This window comes from Pygocentrus nattereri, chromosome 19 (assembly GCF_015220715.1).
Source record: "Pygocentrus nattereri isolate fPygNat1 chromosome 19, fPygNat1.pri, whole genome shotgun sequence".
NCBI classification, from domain to species: Eukaryota; Metazoa; Chordata; class Actinopteri; order Characiformes; family Serrasalmidae; genus Pygocentrus; species Pygocentrus nattereri.
Window position 1 is genome coordinate 16,563,599 of NC_051229.1, and position 18,388 is coordinate 16,581,986.

General features: G+C 40.6%; 2 protein-coding genes across 4 annotated transcripts in view; one reads left to right on the forward strand and one right to left on the reverse strand.

Moving 5' to 3' along the window:
• The window catches only part of eps15l1b (epidermal growth factor receptor pathway substrate 15-like 1b), a 44,577-nt gene extending 37,470 nt beyond the window's left edge, over positions 1–7,107 (forward strand). Inside the window, exons 23-24 of one of the 3 annotated variants that reach the window (XM_037531058.1) lie at positions 1,552–1,568; positions 3,117–7,107. In XM_037531058.1, the coding sequence (XP_037386955.1) occupies positions 1,552–1,568; positions 3,117–3,263 (164 nt within the window). In that variant the 3' untranslated portion in view covers positions 3,264–7,107. The remainder of the gene's footprint in view (positions 1–1,551; positions 1,569–3,116) is intronic. The other 2 variants (XM_037531057.1, XM_037531059.1) reach the window with 2 other exon arrangements.
• Positions 7,108–13,807: 6,700 nt separating this feature from the next.
• klf2b (Kruppel-like factor 2b) lies at positions 13,808–17,074 on the reverse strand. Its single transcript, XM_017697162.2, has 3 exons — positions 16,656–17,074; positions 15,082–15,976; positions 13,808–14,647 (listed from the first exon to the last, which is right to left on the reverse strand). Exons 1-3 carry the CDS (start codon positions 16,725–16,727, stop codon positions 14,472–14,474), a joined length of 1,143 nt encoding a protein of 380 aa, XP_017552651.1. The 5' UTR covers positions 16,728–17,074; the 3' UTR covers positions 13,808–14,471.
• Between the last annotated feature and the right edge of the window lie 1,314 nt (positions 17,075–18,388).

The window sequence follows — 18,388 nt, forward strand, 5'->3', positions numbered from 1 at the left end:
TAAATGTAGAGCTACAAGCATCCTGAATCACAATGTTGAGATGTATGAAGGAAGTCACATAATCCGGCTGGTACATAATGGCCGGTTACAAATTGTATTAAATGTCACTCTTGTGTAAGGTGTTGAGTGTGCTTCGCATATGCTATCTTATGATTAATACCACTCACAAAGTCTTATTTTTGTTCATATTGTGCATCCCTTATATTATATACTTTACTGTGTAAAAGTCCTAGGCACCTAAGCACATTGTTTAAAACCAGTCATCTTGGCAATAAGTGTGTTTTTGCTTGTAGAACATCAAAAATCATTAGAGATTATCTAGTGAGATGTTATCTAGTGAGCTAAGCAGCAAAGTTTCTTAACAGCAAATATTTCTTAAAGTCTGTCACCAATACATTTGATAGTGGCGCTCTGATGAGCCAAACAAGGTGTTGACTGAAATTGTTGACTACAATTAATAACAGACTTCCATGAGTAGAGGTTTGGAAATGGTTAAATATGTACTAGCTATTTATTGTATTAATGTTATTTGTATTCATTTTAGTATGTGATTTTTCTGAACAAACAAATGCTCCCTGGCTGGATAAATATTTATTTTTAATTTTCTCAGGTGTCTAAATCTTTTGACCAGTACTGTATATTCCGTGTGCAACCACTGTGCCCTCTTCTCTGTGGGAGCTTGACTCAAAGACCTCTGGTTGACGCCTAGGTCAGGATGAGTGGGAGGTTTAACCAGTGCACTTCCTGTTTTCAAGCTCGTATTAGTGCGTGAGCTCTCACATCCGACTGTGCCACCTCTGTGTTTTCTCAATTTTGTTTTTAAATGTCTTCCATAGATATGTGTATCGAAATCGTTCATTCAACCGTTTTGCAGATGATGAATCAGCATTAGATGTGGGAACGTTCACTATATTTCCTGGGGGCATATTTTATTGGATTTTTGCAAGAGTGCAACAGAGCAAAATTGCTGGATGAAGCTTTTGAGACTTGCTTATTTCTTTTGATGCAGAAATAATAACAATATTACATTTTATTTGTAACTTTTAAAAAATTTTTGTTTCAAAATCTCAAAGTCCTTTACCCAGGAAGATGAGCAAAATGTTGGAAAGCTAAAGTAAAGGTCTGAAAGGAATTGTAGCACAATAACAAACAGTGGAGGATAGACAGATACAGATGCTAGGCACATGTATAACTCATTTGAATAGCCATGCATGGTTGCTTATGTAACATTTTGATGTCTAATGGACCAAAGTATGATTTAAAAGGACCCAAGTGTGATTTAGTCATGCAACAGTCATTAACATTATTGTGAAATTGGTGAATTGATGTTTAGTCACACAAACGTTATGTTAACACTAATGTCAAAACATCATGTCCTTATCAGTGTCTTTAGCTCATAGCTTGAGCTTTTGCATGCCATTGTTTTAATGTGTGAAGCCTTTGCATGTGTTTGCACATTGATGGTGTCCTCCTGTGTGGTATGCGTCTTGCTTTGTGTTGTTTGTTTAGTGTTGTTTACACTAGAACTGTTATAATGTGTCTCTCTCCCAGGACCTGAACGCTTGAAGGTAAGGCAGTACGAGGGTTCGGTGACCACAACTGAGCTCTCTGCATGTATGTGTGTGTGGTGTGTTAACCGCAGTAAGCACCTACTCCACCCAGTGAAAACTCAAAATCCGCTTCTCTCAGCCCTCAATCTGAAAACAGATTTTTTTTTCGGTTCACACAGTCACAAATCAAAGATATGAGCACTGGAGAAAGGCTGTTTTGCTGTTGGCAGATGTAAGACTTTTGCCCCTAACTGCAGCTGTCAAACCTGCCATGACCAATAGATGTTTCTTGTTCGCTCTGGTGATCATTATGAAGTTGTACAATCTGAAAGGACATATCTATGAAGATCTAAGAAGATATCTATAAAAATCTCATGGATAAGGTTGAGTTTACCTATCACTTAAACATGATTTGCCTTTTATAGACTATAGATTAGAATAACTTCATCCATTAGATTGAAATTGATTGATGGATTCTGAGGTTCAGCTTGTGCAGTCATATGTACTATTCAGATGGGATTACTTCATGGGGAGTTGTGCTAATATAGTCATTACGGGCATTTCTCAGGGACTTTAGTCCTGTCCGTGACCGTCCGCCTACATGCTCCCATTTTAATAAAATCTCCAGCAGCTTTTACCTACTATAAAATGAAATGAGATGACTCCAGTTTATATTAATCCTTGGCAAATTGTCATGTCCGTAAATATTCTAATATTTTGTGAGGAAAAGATTTTATTTAGCTTTGGAAGCGCTCAAAGAACTATTTACGGGTATTATCTGTACTCCAAGCCAATATACTGTATAGTCTTCTATCTGGTGTGCATTAAAATATCAAATGTAGTGCCATGAAAATAAATGCGTTAACTCCACTCATTTTTAGCACTCAACACATTTTACTCATTTGACCCCTCCAACCATCCATAGCCCAACAAATTTCAGCAAAAACAAATGTGATTATGATTTAACTAAACAAATTAATGCGATTTATCACAATTAATTATTTTCACAATCGCAAGTGACCCTGTTGACTGTTGGCTGATTCTGAATCTAATCTGAATCTAATGACAAAGGGGTCTTTGTGGACCCCTAGACAAAGTCCAGGTCTAAGGTTTAGAGCTGTGAGTTGGGGGTTTAGGTCCATTACATTCCTGAATGGCCATAAATCACTGATTTCATGTTTGGTGACCAATATGAGTTGCATGATTTTTGCAAATCACATGTAGTACATTCTTTGTAAAGATTTTAAAGTCCCTTCAATTCCATCACCTCATAATTGCACCTCTGATATGAACATAGAGTAAATAATTTGAATGAGATTGAGGTTTAAATCCAAATGATGCACAAGCTTTGTGTTTGGGTGGTAGCGCAATTGATGACATGATTCATGAGATGCTGAAAAGAATCACTTTGTGGAATGAACATGTCCAGAGTTTGAGATCATGTTGGCATAATTAATTATTTAAATTGGTTTGAACTTCTAGATTTGATTCTCCAGATAGCTTTAATTCTGATAAGTTGTGTCTAAAACCTTCCTGATCTTTCACACCTTGTTTTTTCTCTCTTAGTTCGGAAGTGAGGTAGAGCAGCTCGAGTGGGCCAAGCGAGAGAGCAAGAAAGAGGAGGAGGAGCGTCTGAGGAGGCTCCGCCTTCAAGAACAGCAGGATCTGGAGTTGGCTCTAGCTCTCAGTAGGGCTGACATGTCTAGAACGTGAGATGAATCTACACTCTCTCCTGCACATCAGCGCCCAACGCTGCAAAAAAGTTGCCACTTCCTCAGATGCTAAACACAGTCCTGCTACTACTACTACTACTGAAATTCTCAGAGTGCAGCTTTCCCCTGAACTTTGACTTGTATGTCGCTTAGTAGTTTCTGCTGCTAAACATTTAACACTACCCTAATTTACCTTAGACCCAGTCAAATCCAATGACCAAAATTCCATATTGTGATTATACTGCTATGTATCACAGTAAGTTACAGTATATCAAAAACATGTTAGACAGTTGATTGCCCTGACTGAAATTATTCATATTGGGGGTTATGCGGATGCCTTGGTTCAGTAAAAACACTCAGAAATCATCTGGAGCATTTCAGTTTGGGTCAGATGCTCACAGCACAAAATAAAACATTTAGTAATTGGATAGAAGGCTCATATAAGCCTTCAGTGACAAATAAGTACTGCAGTACTAACAAATATATTGCGCTGGGGCTCGGTGATGTGGCAAAAATATATAACAATACATTTTCTGAATGCATAATATACTTATATATGTTCATTTTACATATTGTGCTACCTTAAATGGGAATTCCACTGATTTTTCTAAATTTCTACAAAATGCAGTCGTTGAGAGGTAAACAGTCATTTGGAGTCATTTAATGTGAAATTGTTTGTTTTAGAGAAGCATCCTATTTACGGTCTTAAGCACGTCAGACTCCTAGGCCTCATAGGCCACAACACTGCAGACTTCAACACACTGCCTCATTAAACACTCCTGATTTAGCTCATCAGCTAATTAGCAAGGCCTTAATCAACTGAATTCAGAGCTTTAGATGAGGGCTAACGCTAATCTCTGCAGCACTTTGGCCCAGAGGGTCCCCAGTTTGACATGCCTGATCTAAAGCCTCATGACTTTTTATATGTACTGTTGATAATGGTAAATAATGGTGTGAATAATGCTAAAAACAATCGTAAAGCAGTGTATCAGGCACAGAGCAGTGCATTTCTAACCATTTCCTGTAGTACATGTCTGTGAGGGAGCTTTTAGAGACATTTAAAAACTCTGACATCTGGTTCCTATCACCACCGCCGTGAACCATTCGGATTTCGTAAATCTCTTTAGAACGGAGCTTTTCACATCAAACCACTCTGAATTATTATTTATGTCTCAATTTACTTACGTGAAAATTGGTGGAATTCCATTTCCAATACAGTAAAACAGGCCCAATTACACTCTTTTTGTAAGGAAAGGATAATTTGTTCAGTGTTTAAGTACTGACAAAATCCAAGACATTCTAGGAAAACATGTTGTGACATTATGTAACAATTGCTCGACAAATTAACAATATCAGCATATTGCACACTCCCATGTTGCACAGCCATAGTTACCTTCCAGGTGCCTTTCAGAATGCACTGCCATGTGCCTCAAGTTAAATTCCAGATGAGAGACTTATGCTTGCTTTTAAATAAGTTATCAGGATCATGGCTGCATCTGTAACAGGCACCATCCACGGAAATTTTGCAGGGATAACAAATTTCTCACCAGATTTTTATCTAATATGCTTCACAAGGGGTTTACACAGCTTTTATGACATTGCTGTGCTCTGAATCTCTGGCAAGAATGACCAATGTTAACTTTCCACTTGACAACCAAATGCTGTTATGTCTCTACATGTGTGGCCTCTTTCTCCTCTCCACTCTCCTTATACCCCTACCATATAGAGTCCCTACTTCAGTTGCATGTAAATACAGGGTTGATGAAGGTCTCTCAGTGCACTATATTTCATACAACATATATCCCACATACAAAGCCCACTTTTCTTTAGACAGAGAGGAATCTTGATTAGAAGGATCCCTTCCTCAAACAGTGGTCATTAATCAGTGCTTCCATTTTAAACAGCATGGCTTACAGTAGAATTCAACCAAAGTACTATCCTGATGTTCTCAGCAGCCAAAGAACGCTGTATAATCACCCCATAAGCTTATGGGAGATAAAAGAGACTGTAGGGTCTTGTGAATGATGTGCATTATTTAAGCAGTTACTCAGTTAGCAACTAGCAATACATACAGTATCATCGTTGCCCAAACAAAAAACAAGGATCTCCACAATGGTAACTTTACAGGAGAGCAGTTTTGGACTATTTATAGTAGTTTATTCATCATGACATTTTGACACTGGACTTAATTGATGTAAAAGTATAAAATAACAAAAAAAGAATTTTTTTTTTTTTTTTTTTTTTGGAAAGCGACGATATGCTACTTATAGATTTCTGAGAATGTGTTTTCCATTAGCATCCCTAGCACCTTGGGTCCAAGCCATTTTTTTTTCTCTGTGGAAAAATATATGGCATTTTCCAAAATTGCCTCATCACATTCTCTGGTTTAACAGACAAGGTCCAAAGCTGATGTGTTGTTCTGCATACATTTCACTGTCAGTATCACTGTTATTTGAATTATGAGGTTGTTGATTGTCCCCTGCCTAATTAAATTGTCAAAGTCGCTCAGTGTTCTGATAAGAAACGCATCATTGTAGAGAAGCTTGGTGAGTCAGGAGTGTTCACAGTGGTGGTGGTAGTAGGAATCAGACATCTGAAGCGTTTGATAAATCTAAAAGCTACATCACAGAAAATAAATGATGTCTGAGATGTTTAGTTGATCGTTTTGAGAAGATTTTGGCCTAAAACCTCATGGTTTAGAGATACATACAGGGTGTTGGAATTCAAAATTATCTCTAAAGAAAACCTGTTTTATACCACCAATTGGCCATCATCAACATTAGGTTCACTGGATAGTAATAAGTAGTGAAAAGTAAACGAAATGGCTATTTTTGCATTGTAGGCATTACCCCTGGTTCAGGCCTTGTCAGGGGGACACTGCCCTACTAACCAATAGTCATAGTTAAGTGCCTTTGGCAGTAGTAGCCTGCTATTTGAGTAGCTGGTGTTTATATAGTACTTTTGATTTTAGCCTTGCCTTCATGTAAGCTAGTGATGAGCTAGTAAGCTAGGAGAAGCGGCGTGTGTGTTAGTGTTAGTGTGCTTGTAGCATCTATATAGCAATATTGACTCCTTAATGACCTTGTAATTAAGAGAACAGTGACATCCAGGGTGAAAATGCATACAGAACAATATGCATTGTGTCTGCTTTGGCATTTTGTTTACCACAGGGTGCGATGGGGAAATTTTCATCAAAACCACCACCAACTACAAAATGCTGCACAATGGCAAATAAAGGTTAGTGTGGCTGGTTAGCATGATATCATTCTTAGCTTACAGTGGTTGGTAGCCATGTTAGCATGCATGAAATAGCTGCCTTAAGGTCATTAGTAAACGAACAGTCTCTGTGCTCATTCTTTAATGTCTGCCAAGTTACTTTCCTTGCACAGGTAAAAGCTTCAGACCAAGTACCAGCACATAAACCGTTGGAACTGGACTCTGAGTAGGACGGTTTTGTTAAGATTTCATAGTATTTAAGTGCAGTTACTTGTTGGAATGTTAGGTTTTGTGAAGGTATGATAAATGGAATTTGTTGCAAATTTAGAATGAACTTGAATTACTGTGGAGGTTTTATTATGGTTTTTGGATGTTCTGTTATGGCCTTATACTGTATATGGTGTTATGTTTTTATGTCATATTTATTACACTTATGTACAACACTACCTTTACATATTTTACATAATATATCTATATGGCAGACATAAACTTATTTATACTTTTATTTGGTGTAGAATTAATCACTTCTATGATCGATCTGCTTTTGTGAATTTCAGAATAACAATGAATTGGTGGAAATGGATTTGTATTTGCATAGCTTTGACATTAAACTCAAATAATCAGTCTGATTTCTTTTTAATTAAAGTGTATTCCTCAGTGTATGTTAGATGTTGATTTTCGTATTCAACACATCTCTCACTTGCTTAGCAATGGGCCTCGGATGCCCAGTCATTAAACAGATGAAAAGCATTGCCTGTGCAAATCAGCTACAGTGTAAGGGATTTAGATTGTATTACTTGCAAAGCGTCAAAATAATATAATAATAATTTTATTTTTTATATATATATATATATATATATATATATATGTATGTATGTGTGTGTGTGTGTGTGTGTGTGTGTGTGTGTGTGTGTGTGTGTGTGTGTGTGTGTTACTTGAATATATAGTTATAATATAAAAATACATCTCAGTCTTAGCCCGGTGTCCACATATTTAAATTAAGCTGCAAAACAGTCAGTTTTGAGTTTATTGTTTCTGTGATGCAGTGACTTGACCAACACATTTACATCTGAGTGGAAAAAGCAAGAAGTGCTGCATTGGTATGTTGGGACTTTGTACTAATCCTGAGAGTTATTTGAGGGTTATTTAACTTGGAGAGACATAAAACTTTCACTGATCCTGTGATGAAATTTTAAAATACTCAGATGGTGTGTACCTCCAAGTATTCACCATTTGACAAACTGATGTTGTTGATTGTGTTGGCCGTTATTTTTAAACTGCTCTTCCCAGGCCATTTGCTTCACGAGTTTGTGTAGTTTGTTAATGTCATAAACACAGTAAGGGTGTTTTTCACTGTACACTGTTCACACCGTACACAAAATAAGAAGTAATCCAAACCAGAATGAGCAGAACTTGTGGTTCTAGTTGATTTTCTTAATGCTAACTTTTCTGTAACCAGCTGCATTAACTAGCCAGCTAATTATGATTTATGTAGCTAAATTCATCTTTGCTTTGTCTGATGCCCCATATTTTTACACTCGGGTTCATATGGGCGTCAGAGAAAGAGCAGTATTACACAGTATCACATTAGGGGAGGCCGAGCACTGCTACTTAAACCTTCATTTTTAAAGTTGTGTCCAATAATATGAGCTGCTAATTTATCTAACTAGTGGCGTATTTGAAGTTGATAGTGTGCATGTTTGTTTTTGAATTGCTTCGTGTATCTATCGAGTCGCATGGAAATGTTGCAGGCAACTAACAGCGTGCAACCAGTTGCAAGAAAGTTTTAATGTGAAAAGCCAAGCTAATAGTGCTTGGTGAGTGTCTTCACCTGGAGGAGTGAAGAATTTGCTAAAGTGCGGCTGGCTCCAGAAGACGGAGGACCTCTCAGTGGGATTAATACTGCTTAGTAGCTCTACCTGCTCTTGAAAGCTAGAAACGGGAAAAACGGTGTGTCTTTACTTTTAAACTGAGCAGCTTCCACACTATTTAAATAAAAATAGTCCATCTGGAATTCTAGCCAACATTTATGTTTACAAACATTCTGGTTTGGTCTTTATCCACCTACTCAGAACAGTCTTCATACACTGACTTCATAAGTGGTAAAATACAAGGAAAATGTATGATATGGGTTCTTTTAATGATAAAATTGTATGTGCAGACTTTGTCAGGCCTCTTACATGCAGGAGTCTTCCTTAAATCTTTCCCCAGGTCATTATTGTAGTCTTTATGCCTGTAATTGCGCCTCTTAAACCTGCTGTCTGTATGACTCCTCCACTAATACATTGAGTGTCTCAGTCGGATCCCTCACACAAAAGACATTTTCTGTAAAGTTCTCCATTTTCTGTTATTCTTGGACTGCTGTGAGTTGACCTGGTTTAGTCACTGTGATACAGCACTAACTGTATGTGAGCTGTAGGCGGCTAATTTTCTTCTTTAGTATTTCCTTCTTGCAGGCAAGACAAAAGGCTCCTGCTTTTGGAACTACTTCAGCCTCAGTCATGCGCAGGATTGAGCTCTACCCTATAATTAATGCATTATTAATCATCATCTAAAGATTGAGTCAGGGTGCCAGGCTTCTTCGGGTTTAGCCGCAGTGTGTTCACAGTTCATGTAAGGCCACAAGTAGTGTTCCACAGGTCGTGGGTTTGAATATAAGAGTGCTTGTGCGTTATAACTGAAGCATCACCCACAATTGAGATGAGGTAAGTACCTTTTAGAGAGCCACACTTTTGTAAAGAAGATGGTTATTATGCCATCACTTCACCGTGAGTCATAGGCCACCTTCTCCTTTGTTTCTCCCGATTTAGCTTACCTAAAAATTTAGGTTAGCTAAAGACCATGCAGCATGACTGAGCACTTCAGCACATTCAGGGAATAATGCTAATTGCTGTAGCTTTCGGCATAATGATGCAGGTGCTTCACTCACATAGCACGTGGCATAGCTTTCCTCTGAGAACACCCGTGATGTCTGGTGGGTATGCTGTGACTAACTGACCTGATCAGACTTGATGCGAATGGTGGGCTGGGGTGGGCATTGCTTTCCCAGGCTTCCACTTTTTTTTTAAAGCAGTTTGTAGTTTGAATTGATTAGACATTAATGTTGTATTTCGAGATTGAACTGTTAAAGCCGTGGTGCCTTCCAATGAGTTTTTTTCCTTAGCTCTTTCTTTACATCAGACTTTGGTTCAAAATGAGTTTATGTTGTATAACTGAAGATTACCAAGCTGTCTCCTTTACTTCAGGCCTAATGCAGAATAGGTGTTTCGGTTTTCTGTTGATTCTCTTCAGTCAAAGCAGACTAGAAAAAGGGCTGCCCATTATGGTTAGCTGAAGTATCCTCAATCCATTACCTTACATTTACGGTATAACTGCAGTTCAAATGATGCCGTTTGTCATTTCGTAGTACTCTATTGGTAACTGTTTTTCTGTTGACAGTCGTTATGGGTTAACATCAATAGAATGAGAAGAGATGGCTTAGTTATACCCTGCAAGGCTAATTTAAATAGCTAATTATGGAAAGCAATGCAACTATATTGTTATGCAATTTGTTTTTGTTCTTTTTCTTATTCTTATTTTTCTGCATTTTTGCTGCATAACTCCTGTCATAGTTTTCAAGATATCAACACCATTCCAGCTCCAGATTGTCCGGTCTGATTGTGTGATTTGTGCCTTTTATACAATGTTTTGATCAAATGTTTCCTTGTGGCAAAAGAATTTTGCAAATTTTTTCCCATAAGAATGAATGGGGTAAAAAAAATTGAATGACAATCTTCTGTTATTCTGCTTGACTGAAAGATATCATTTCACATGTAGCAACTACCTGTGATACCATAGCAACTGCCTAGCGACAGCTTAGTAACTACCTGGGACACCATCGCAACAGCCTGGCACCTACCTGTGATACAATACCAAACCCCTAGCAACACCATCGCAACCACCTGTGGTACCTTAGCAGCCACCTTGGATACCACAAACTACCTAGCAAGCTACCAGGAAGTGAGAACCGTTTAAGCTGTGCAACCGCTCTGCATTTCCTTCAGGAAATGCATGTTTTAGGTGAGAAGTGGGAATGTTAATTTGTTACTTCTCTTTCTCATGTCCAAGTTTTATGTGTGATTGTAGCAATGGCTAAATGCGTGAGCCTCTGCACATTCCTAATGGTTCCTAATGGGTGTACAGCTTATATCTGTGTGTCACACAAACAACCTCTTTGGAGAACATAACCCAGAAACATGGATGGCAGGAGTGTACTTATTGCAGTGTATCAGAAATATCATCTTCACAAGATGAGTACACTTGCATACCAAATGCAAAAAGCTTAATCTCTGACAACAGTAAACAAAAATAAACACAAACAATAGGCCATGGAAGCACAGAGTTGTATTCTAGGACATTCCAATGGGCGAACACAGGCCCTGGGGACCATACGGTCCTGAAGCACAGGGCCTGCTTTCATTGAGCAAATAAAGGGCCCTGGGAACATAGGGATGACCCCTGGATGGCTTCATGTCCTGAACCTTTGCTGAATACTGGTGTAGGAACATAAGGGGTGGTTTGTGACTTGGTGTGAAGTGGTAGCAACAACCGTAGTCTTTACTCAATGCATGCTTTTTCATCATGACACAAATTGGACTTGAACCTGAATCTCAACTTTGAGGCATCTGCTCTGGGAAGGAATTGCAAATCAAGGTTATGTGCTCCAGGATTATCCTCAAGTTTGCTTTAAATATGCCCTTACTTTTCTGTTAAGCCACACATGTGTGTAATAACCTACAGAGACAGGAGCAGGTGCTGCAGTCTCCTGAGAACCCTCTTGTACCCAGTTATTGTTGTTTTATTCTATCCATTGGTAAGTTGAGCTTAGGCTGAGAAATGAATACATCTTGGAAAGATTGAGATCTAAGTGTGAAAATAATTTAGCAGCTGCATGAGTTTGTGGTTTGGTATGTCAATTACACCCATTTGAAATAACAGGAAATTCCTTGTGTGAGTTTTTTATTTACTAAAGGATGGTGAAGGACTTGAATTATAGATTCTTAGTAACGAGTATGAGCGATCAGCAGGATAAGGCTCAGGTGACACAGAAATACAGGTCAGAATTCTTGTCTCATTTTTGTGTTATTTTTCGGTCAGTGACGCCCCTCTCTTCTAAGCAGCCAAGTTAAGGGCCTATTTTAAAGGACTGCTCAGCAGACATGCTCAGCCACATTCTTGTCTAGTTCTTCGATTCACCTCCAGTGTCAAGTGCACTGATAAAAGCCTTTTGAGATATTTCATGTTTTCATTCTGAACACATTTGGGATGGCGGTGTTTGTCAAAACAGCCTTCTGGCCTGTCTGTATGAGTTCTCTTTAGAGATGACTCACCCTTTGTGGCCTCTTTGTTTTCTAAGAGTGTTTATTGTGTGTTTATGGAACTGGTAAAAAAGCGGTCAAGTTGATTTTCTTTCGGACTTTTTTGCCATTTCTTTAAACTGTTTGTTCTGATTTAATATATTAATGAGAAAACAATCACCGTTGCTTCCAAGTTGCTTTATCTCACAGTGATGGTGTCCATTTTAATATAATCTAACTCAAAACCACATCAGCACTACAGTCTCTTAACAAAGATGGTTCTTTTATTAAAGACAGTGGTTCTGTATAGAACTGTGAACACTCAAAAATAACCATTTGCATGCTTCAAGGGCTCTTCAGATTGATGTTGTATATAGAACCCTATGGAACCTTTTTGTAAAGGCTTATATTTAGCACCAAAAAAAGTTCTTCTATTGTTATGTTGTCAAGCTTGTAACAATAGAAGAGACATTTTTGGTGCTATACAGAACCCCTTTCAAAAAGGTGTTATATAGAACCTTGCAGAACCTTTTTGAAAAGGGTTCTATTTAGCATCAAAAAGGGTTCTTCTGTTGTTACGATGCCAAGCTTGTACCACCCTTTGTGGTGCATTATAGAACCCTTTTCTAAAAGGTTCTGTAGGGTTCTATATAGCACCTTTTTGAAAAGGTTCTGCATAGAAATGTATACAACACATTCTCTATCAAACTGAAGCATGCAAATGGTTCTTTGAGTGTTCATGGTTTAATATAGCATCATTGTCTTTATTGAAAGACCCTTGAAGTGTGTACGTTAGCAGAATCTGGAGGCTTTTTTAAAACTAATTTAAATGCGATGCCCACTCATAACTCAGTTTAGATTAAGAGGACCTTTAAAAAGTGAGAAGCTTATATTGCTTGTCATGCGTGGTTTGGTAGTAGAAGTTACTATCCTCAGAACAGAAAAAGTGAAATGAGACTTCTACTTTTACACCTCACTAGTTTGCTAATAATAGCCTGCCTTGCATTTCTTCATTTTTCTCATGTGCGAATTTGCCTTGACCATCACTGAGCATGACCCCGTTTTTCACATGTATGGCACTTCACGCAACCAACATGCCTGGACATTTTGAGAGAGCTGAAGAGCTTCTAGTGGAGAACTGTTAGGTTTGGATGCTTCCATGCATTTTTTACAAACACTGTGCTGCATTTAAAAAAAATAAAAATAAAAAAACATGTATTTAAATGGCTTTTGGACTTGGTTCTGGGAAAAACTTTCAGTGGTGTAAGATCTTTTTAGTTCTTTAACCTCCATTAAAAGGTTCTTTAAGGAACAAGTGGTTCTTCTACAGCATTGCTCCAAAGCACCATTTTTAGCAAGAGAGTAAGTAATAAATGTTTTGGTTGTGGTAATTCATGGCTATGAAGGGTTATAAGTGGACGTCAACTTTTGAAACGGACGGATTTTTGAATTTCATCAGCAGTTAAGACACTTAGACGTCTGTCTCAACAAGCCACCATCAAAGGCTTCTCTAAATGTGCCATCTTTAAGCTTTATCCCTGCAGTGCTGGGATCTTCAGCGTGGAGCTCAGCGCCCCTCCGTCCAGACATATCTAAATTCTCTCTCTGTAATTATGTAAATGTAATGTTTGTATTTATAGGCAGAAGCCGCAGGCTGCGGGCCGCATCTTGCTGCAGCTGGAAAGCATCTTGGCCTGAACTATAATACCCGACTCCATAAGCCTGAGTGGGGGTTCAGGAATAGCAGCTTCGTACCCTCGACTTAACCAAATGCCGTGTAATGGCCCATGGTTACTGTGACCAGCTTGTGTGCTTCGAGTTTCTGGGGACTTCGTTTTCCAAAGCAACTTCAAAGTAGCCCATAATAAGAGGCTGGTGTAGTGTGCTGGGCTTTAATATATGAGTTTTTTTTTTCTTTTTCATCAGAGGAGGAACTTTCTCCACAGGTTTCGAAGAACATGAAAAGTCAGAAAGACACACATGGCAACAGGAATATAGTCAAATTTAGTTTAATATGTACAATAAATACAGTACTTACAGTATAAAACGTCTGTACATAAATCTTAGAAAAAAAAACTCAGGACATCTAGCCCTGGTATATGTGCTAGTGTACAAAGGGGCCTGAACAGGTTATTGTACCTTCATGATACAATATGTTGTAATAAAAAATGCATTTCCATTAAACAATGGCTGAGAATGTATCACAAAATACATTACAGTTCTGATCATTTAAACAATTTGGAGGCAGTTTTAAAAGCAAAACATTGTCATTTGTGCATACTCCATATGCATATACACATACAGTCTACAAGGTTTTTCCCTTCAGCTTTGCTTTTGTTTTTCCAAGTTTTGCTAGTCGTCAGGCTTGCACTCGTCTGGCAGCGCGTCCGTCATTATAAAGGCACTGTTTTTAACTTACACATTATTTCCAGTTTCAACTTAGCTATATTTAGGACCAGCCCTGCAGGTTGGTGTTTGCCCCCAAAACAGTTCATATGGCCTTTTTAAAATGGCTCTGTGGATCCGTAGTACCAGCTACATTGTTACAAAAGAATAAGAACAATATAAATCTTTATCGAAAACAGTCTTTTGGTCTTTTACAAGGTACTTAAATAAGGCAGTAATGATGCTTTTGGTAATTTATACGTTGCTCTCTCTCACATGTGCCTCTTCATGTGCAGGGCCAGGTGGTCAGACCTGGAGAAGGCACGCTCGCACAGGTGGCACTGGAAGGGCCGGTGGCCTGTGTGCTTGCGGAAGTGGCGGGTCAGCTCGTCGGAGCGGGCAAACTTCCACCCGCAGCCTTCCCAGTTGCAGTGGTAAGGTTTCTCGCCTGTTAGAGGAAAAGAAAAAAAAGTACTTTTAGATTAAGCCAAATTGCGGGTGGTGCAAGCAGTAAGCAACATAATAGCCAGTATGGCTATGACAGCTTATGTGCAGAAAAAAAATGACCAGTGTTGAATGAACACCTACAGTGTTGAGGTCACTCTTACAGCACATTACTATACAGCTGAACAGTACCTACTACATGTATAGATAGTAAGTAAGCACTAAGGTGTTCATTCAGTAGATTTGTATCTAGACCCAGTCTTTCTGTTTTAAAGTTTTAATTCTGTAAACTGCAGGCTTATCATTTAGTTCATAATCTTAAGCCTTATTATCTAGTAACTACTATAAATTATTAGATGACTACCAAGAAAACCTATGTAAAGTGTAGTTATGACAGTAAGCAGAGGAAGTTCAAGGGCTTCAAAGAAAGTCACCTACCAGTATGAGTTCGGTGATGTGCTTTGAGATGGGAACTCTTGGTGTACGTCTTTCCGCAGCCAGCGAACGTGCAGGTGTGCGTGGCAGCACGTTTCCTGGGCCAGGCGCGCCTCCCTCGCTTGGGCTTGGCCTCCAGCAGCTCGAGGGGCGAGGATGGGGGTGTGAGCAGTGCCCCGTGCGCTTGGCCCCTCTGCAGGCTGAGGCCGTCTTCGAATGGAACAAACTGCTGCTGCTGCGGCTGTGTGTAGGGCGGCGGCACGCACTGAGGGTAAGCAGGCTGGTAATAGCTCTGTGGAAACATGCTGTGGCACAGTCGAGCCTGGCCATGAGCCCGGTCGTCCGGGCTGAGCGGCGGGGTCATGCTGCCGGCCGCCTGCGGGGAAACGGCCAGTCTGGGTTGCTCAAAGGCCATCATGCAGGATGCGTCGCCCTCCTGCTTGACTCTCCGGCAGCTCTGAGGCACCATGCCCATCACCGGCCCATAGCCATCAGCAGATGGCTCCACTTTGATGCTGTCTACAAAGTCCTGTCTGGGGAATCCGGTCGTGGTGGCCACGAAACGTCCCTGGATGGCCACTGGATTGCTGCTGGCCGTGCCGTACGAGCCATCCACCTCACAGCGCAGCAGCTCTGCCATAAGGCTGTTGGAGTAGGGCGGAGGCGGCGAGCAGTGCTCCGTGGGTACGGGCTGGTACAAGCCGCAGGGCTCTACTGCCGCCGCAGGGTTGTACTCCACAGCCGTGCACTCCGGGCCGCTCGTGTTGGCCAGAATAAACTCCAGATCTAGATAATTGCTCAGATCTTCGTCGTCCTTTGCACCACGACAAGCGTCCGTGGTTTGTATCCCGTTGAACGCGGGGCACGTGGTTGCGAGAGGTGCCTCCGTCTTCCACTTCTGCAAAAAAAACAGCGAAGACGCGTTTAGTTTTGGAAGCTCTTACAGCCAGACATGGAGAGTAACTACTTACTCAATTTACATTTACTCAGTTTCAGTTGTGGTTTACGTGTTCGCGGGCTACCTCTGAGTCTTCTCCACAGACAACGCAATTTTGACGCATTTACACCTTTCTGGGAATTTTTAAACGTACGTATTTTTCCCCATTTATTTCACATGTCCATTCGTAAGGAAACAAATCTGCCTTTTCATCGGTTCCAATTTAGACGTTCACTTTTAAGCGCAATTACTGTAAATAATTACTTTTTAGGATTTCGTTTCGTTCTGCTCTGCTGATGAAGCACCTGCTTTCCTACTGCTGCTCACACCTCACACTTTCGAGCTTTAGCGGTTTATTTCAGACCCAAAAAAGAAGAATAGTGACTAACAAACTCCCACTTTCTTTGCTGGCAGGAGCGGGTTACACGAAGTTCTACTGCAGTTCTAAGGTTAAGCAGGTAGCTCCTTCAGGAGAACCCATGACTTCTACTCCAGACAGAACCAACCTTCGTTCCTCAGCACTTTAACTTAACGTTTACTAACAGCGCCTTTCCTTCAGGATGAGATGTAGCCACCGTGCTAGTTTTCTCTCGTTCTGTAGCGTTAAATAAATAAAGCAGAAGTGTAAAAGTTTACTTACGTTTTCCCAGAGTTTCTCCTTCTGGTGGGCGAATGTGGAGATGGAGGGTAAAATGGTTGCAGGTAAAGCCATTTTTTCCTCCAAAACGTCGAGGTTCAGTCACAACAACAACAGCAAAAATAAGGAAAGTCTTTTAGGTTATTGCAGCCGTGAGTCGCCTCTCGCGACTGAAGAACCGAACGCGTCTCGTGTCACTCCTCTCCCTCTCTCTCTCTCTCCCATGCAGCTCTGATCCGGAGCTCGTGCACCGCCGAGTTTTCTCTCCTCTTTTCCCTCCTCAGGGTCCTCCTACCGAGCGAACACCGGACCAATTGTGCTCGCGGAGGAAACGGCGTTCAGGATGGAGGTAGAGTTTCGTCCCCCCCACCACCTAAAATAGCCGCTATATAAGAAGCCTGACAAGCCTGGAGCGCGAGCCTCTCCACTGTAGAGCGTGCACAGTGACGCGAGCGCACACAATATAGCCGCTCCGGAGCGAAATCCCGCCCACCGAGGGGTGCGGATAAGCCCAGCCCCCTGCGCTGTGATTGGCTGATGGGAGAGCGAGCGCCTCTGGCAGCAAAATACAGAAAGACAACTGCTGTGGTTAATATTACAGCAGTTACAGTTATTACAGTAACAATCGGCCTAGAATAGAGCGCTAATAGAGGCTGGACTGCACGGCATTTTCACTACACGCATAATAAGTGAGCTGTGTACGTTTTTTTCTTTGTTGTTTTCACGGTGGCATGGCTAAGGTTTACTCCACACTTAAGACTGAAAAGAGCTTCTTATGGACATAAGGCAGCGTTTCTGACTTTACTAACGTCCCACTTGCAGAGTTATTTTTAAGATGAAATAGCGTCATTCTCTCTCTTATCTTCAGTCGATTGTTTCCATATATACTAGCACACATACCATGGATTTGCACAATGACATTGCATTATCTATTACCCTTTTAGAACATTCTTTCAGTTCTAGAACTTTCACTCATTCATTTTCCCTGTCCGTTCTTTCTGTCCGTTCTAAAGAGGACTGTTGTCGTTTGCTGCAGACTATTTGGTCTGTGTGCTGCGCGCGCTCGCGTGCTGCGGACAGCGCCTTGCGAGCTTCAGTTTGACGCTTAGTTCAGGTGTAAATAACTGCAGGAAAAGGAGGAGGGGGGTAAGATCAGCCGTGTGAAGTAAGTCCCACTGGAACCGTCGCAATGTTCACATGGTTTCACCGGACTAATGATGGCGAGATTATAACAGATAATACAGATGATGAATTATTCAGTGCTTTGCATTTAGCAGAGCCCCGCGGGGTGATCGGGGTGATGTAATGACCAACGAGTGAAATGGCCTGCCGAGTTAACATACTCGATACCAAACCTTCACACCTGCTCAGCTCTGCATATGGAAATGTGGAAAGCAGACCTGTTTCTCTCCCTGTCTCTCTGTCCTTCTCTTCTGTTCTCTTCACTCTGCCTCTCTCTCGCTCTCTCCTCTCTCTTCCCTTGTTCACTCTTACAGACTGCTTTTCTCTCTCTCTCACTCACTCACTCACTCACCCACTCACCCCCCCCCCCCCCCACACACACACACACACACACACACACTCACACACACACTCACACACACATACCTCCTGTATATTCTGTAGTTCTGATTCTGGGGGTCTGTTATTAGGCTCCTGTATTACCGGATGGTCCAGAATAACCAAACCCACCATGCTCTGTTAAACTGTTCTGTGGAGTTTCTGTGGAAAGTAAG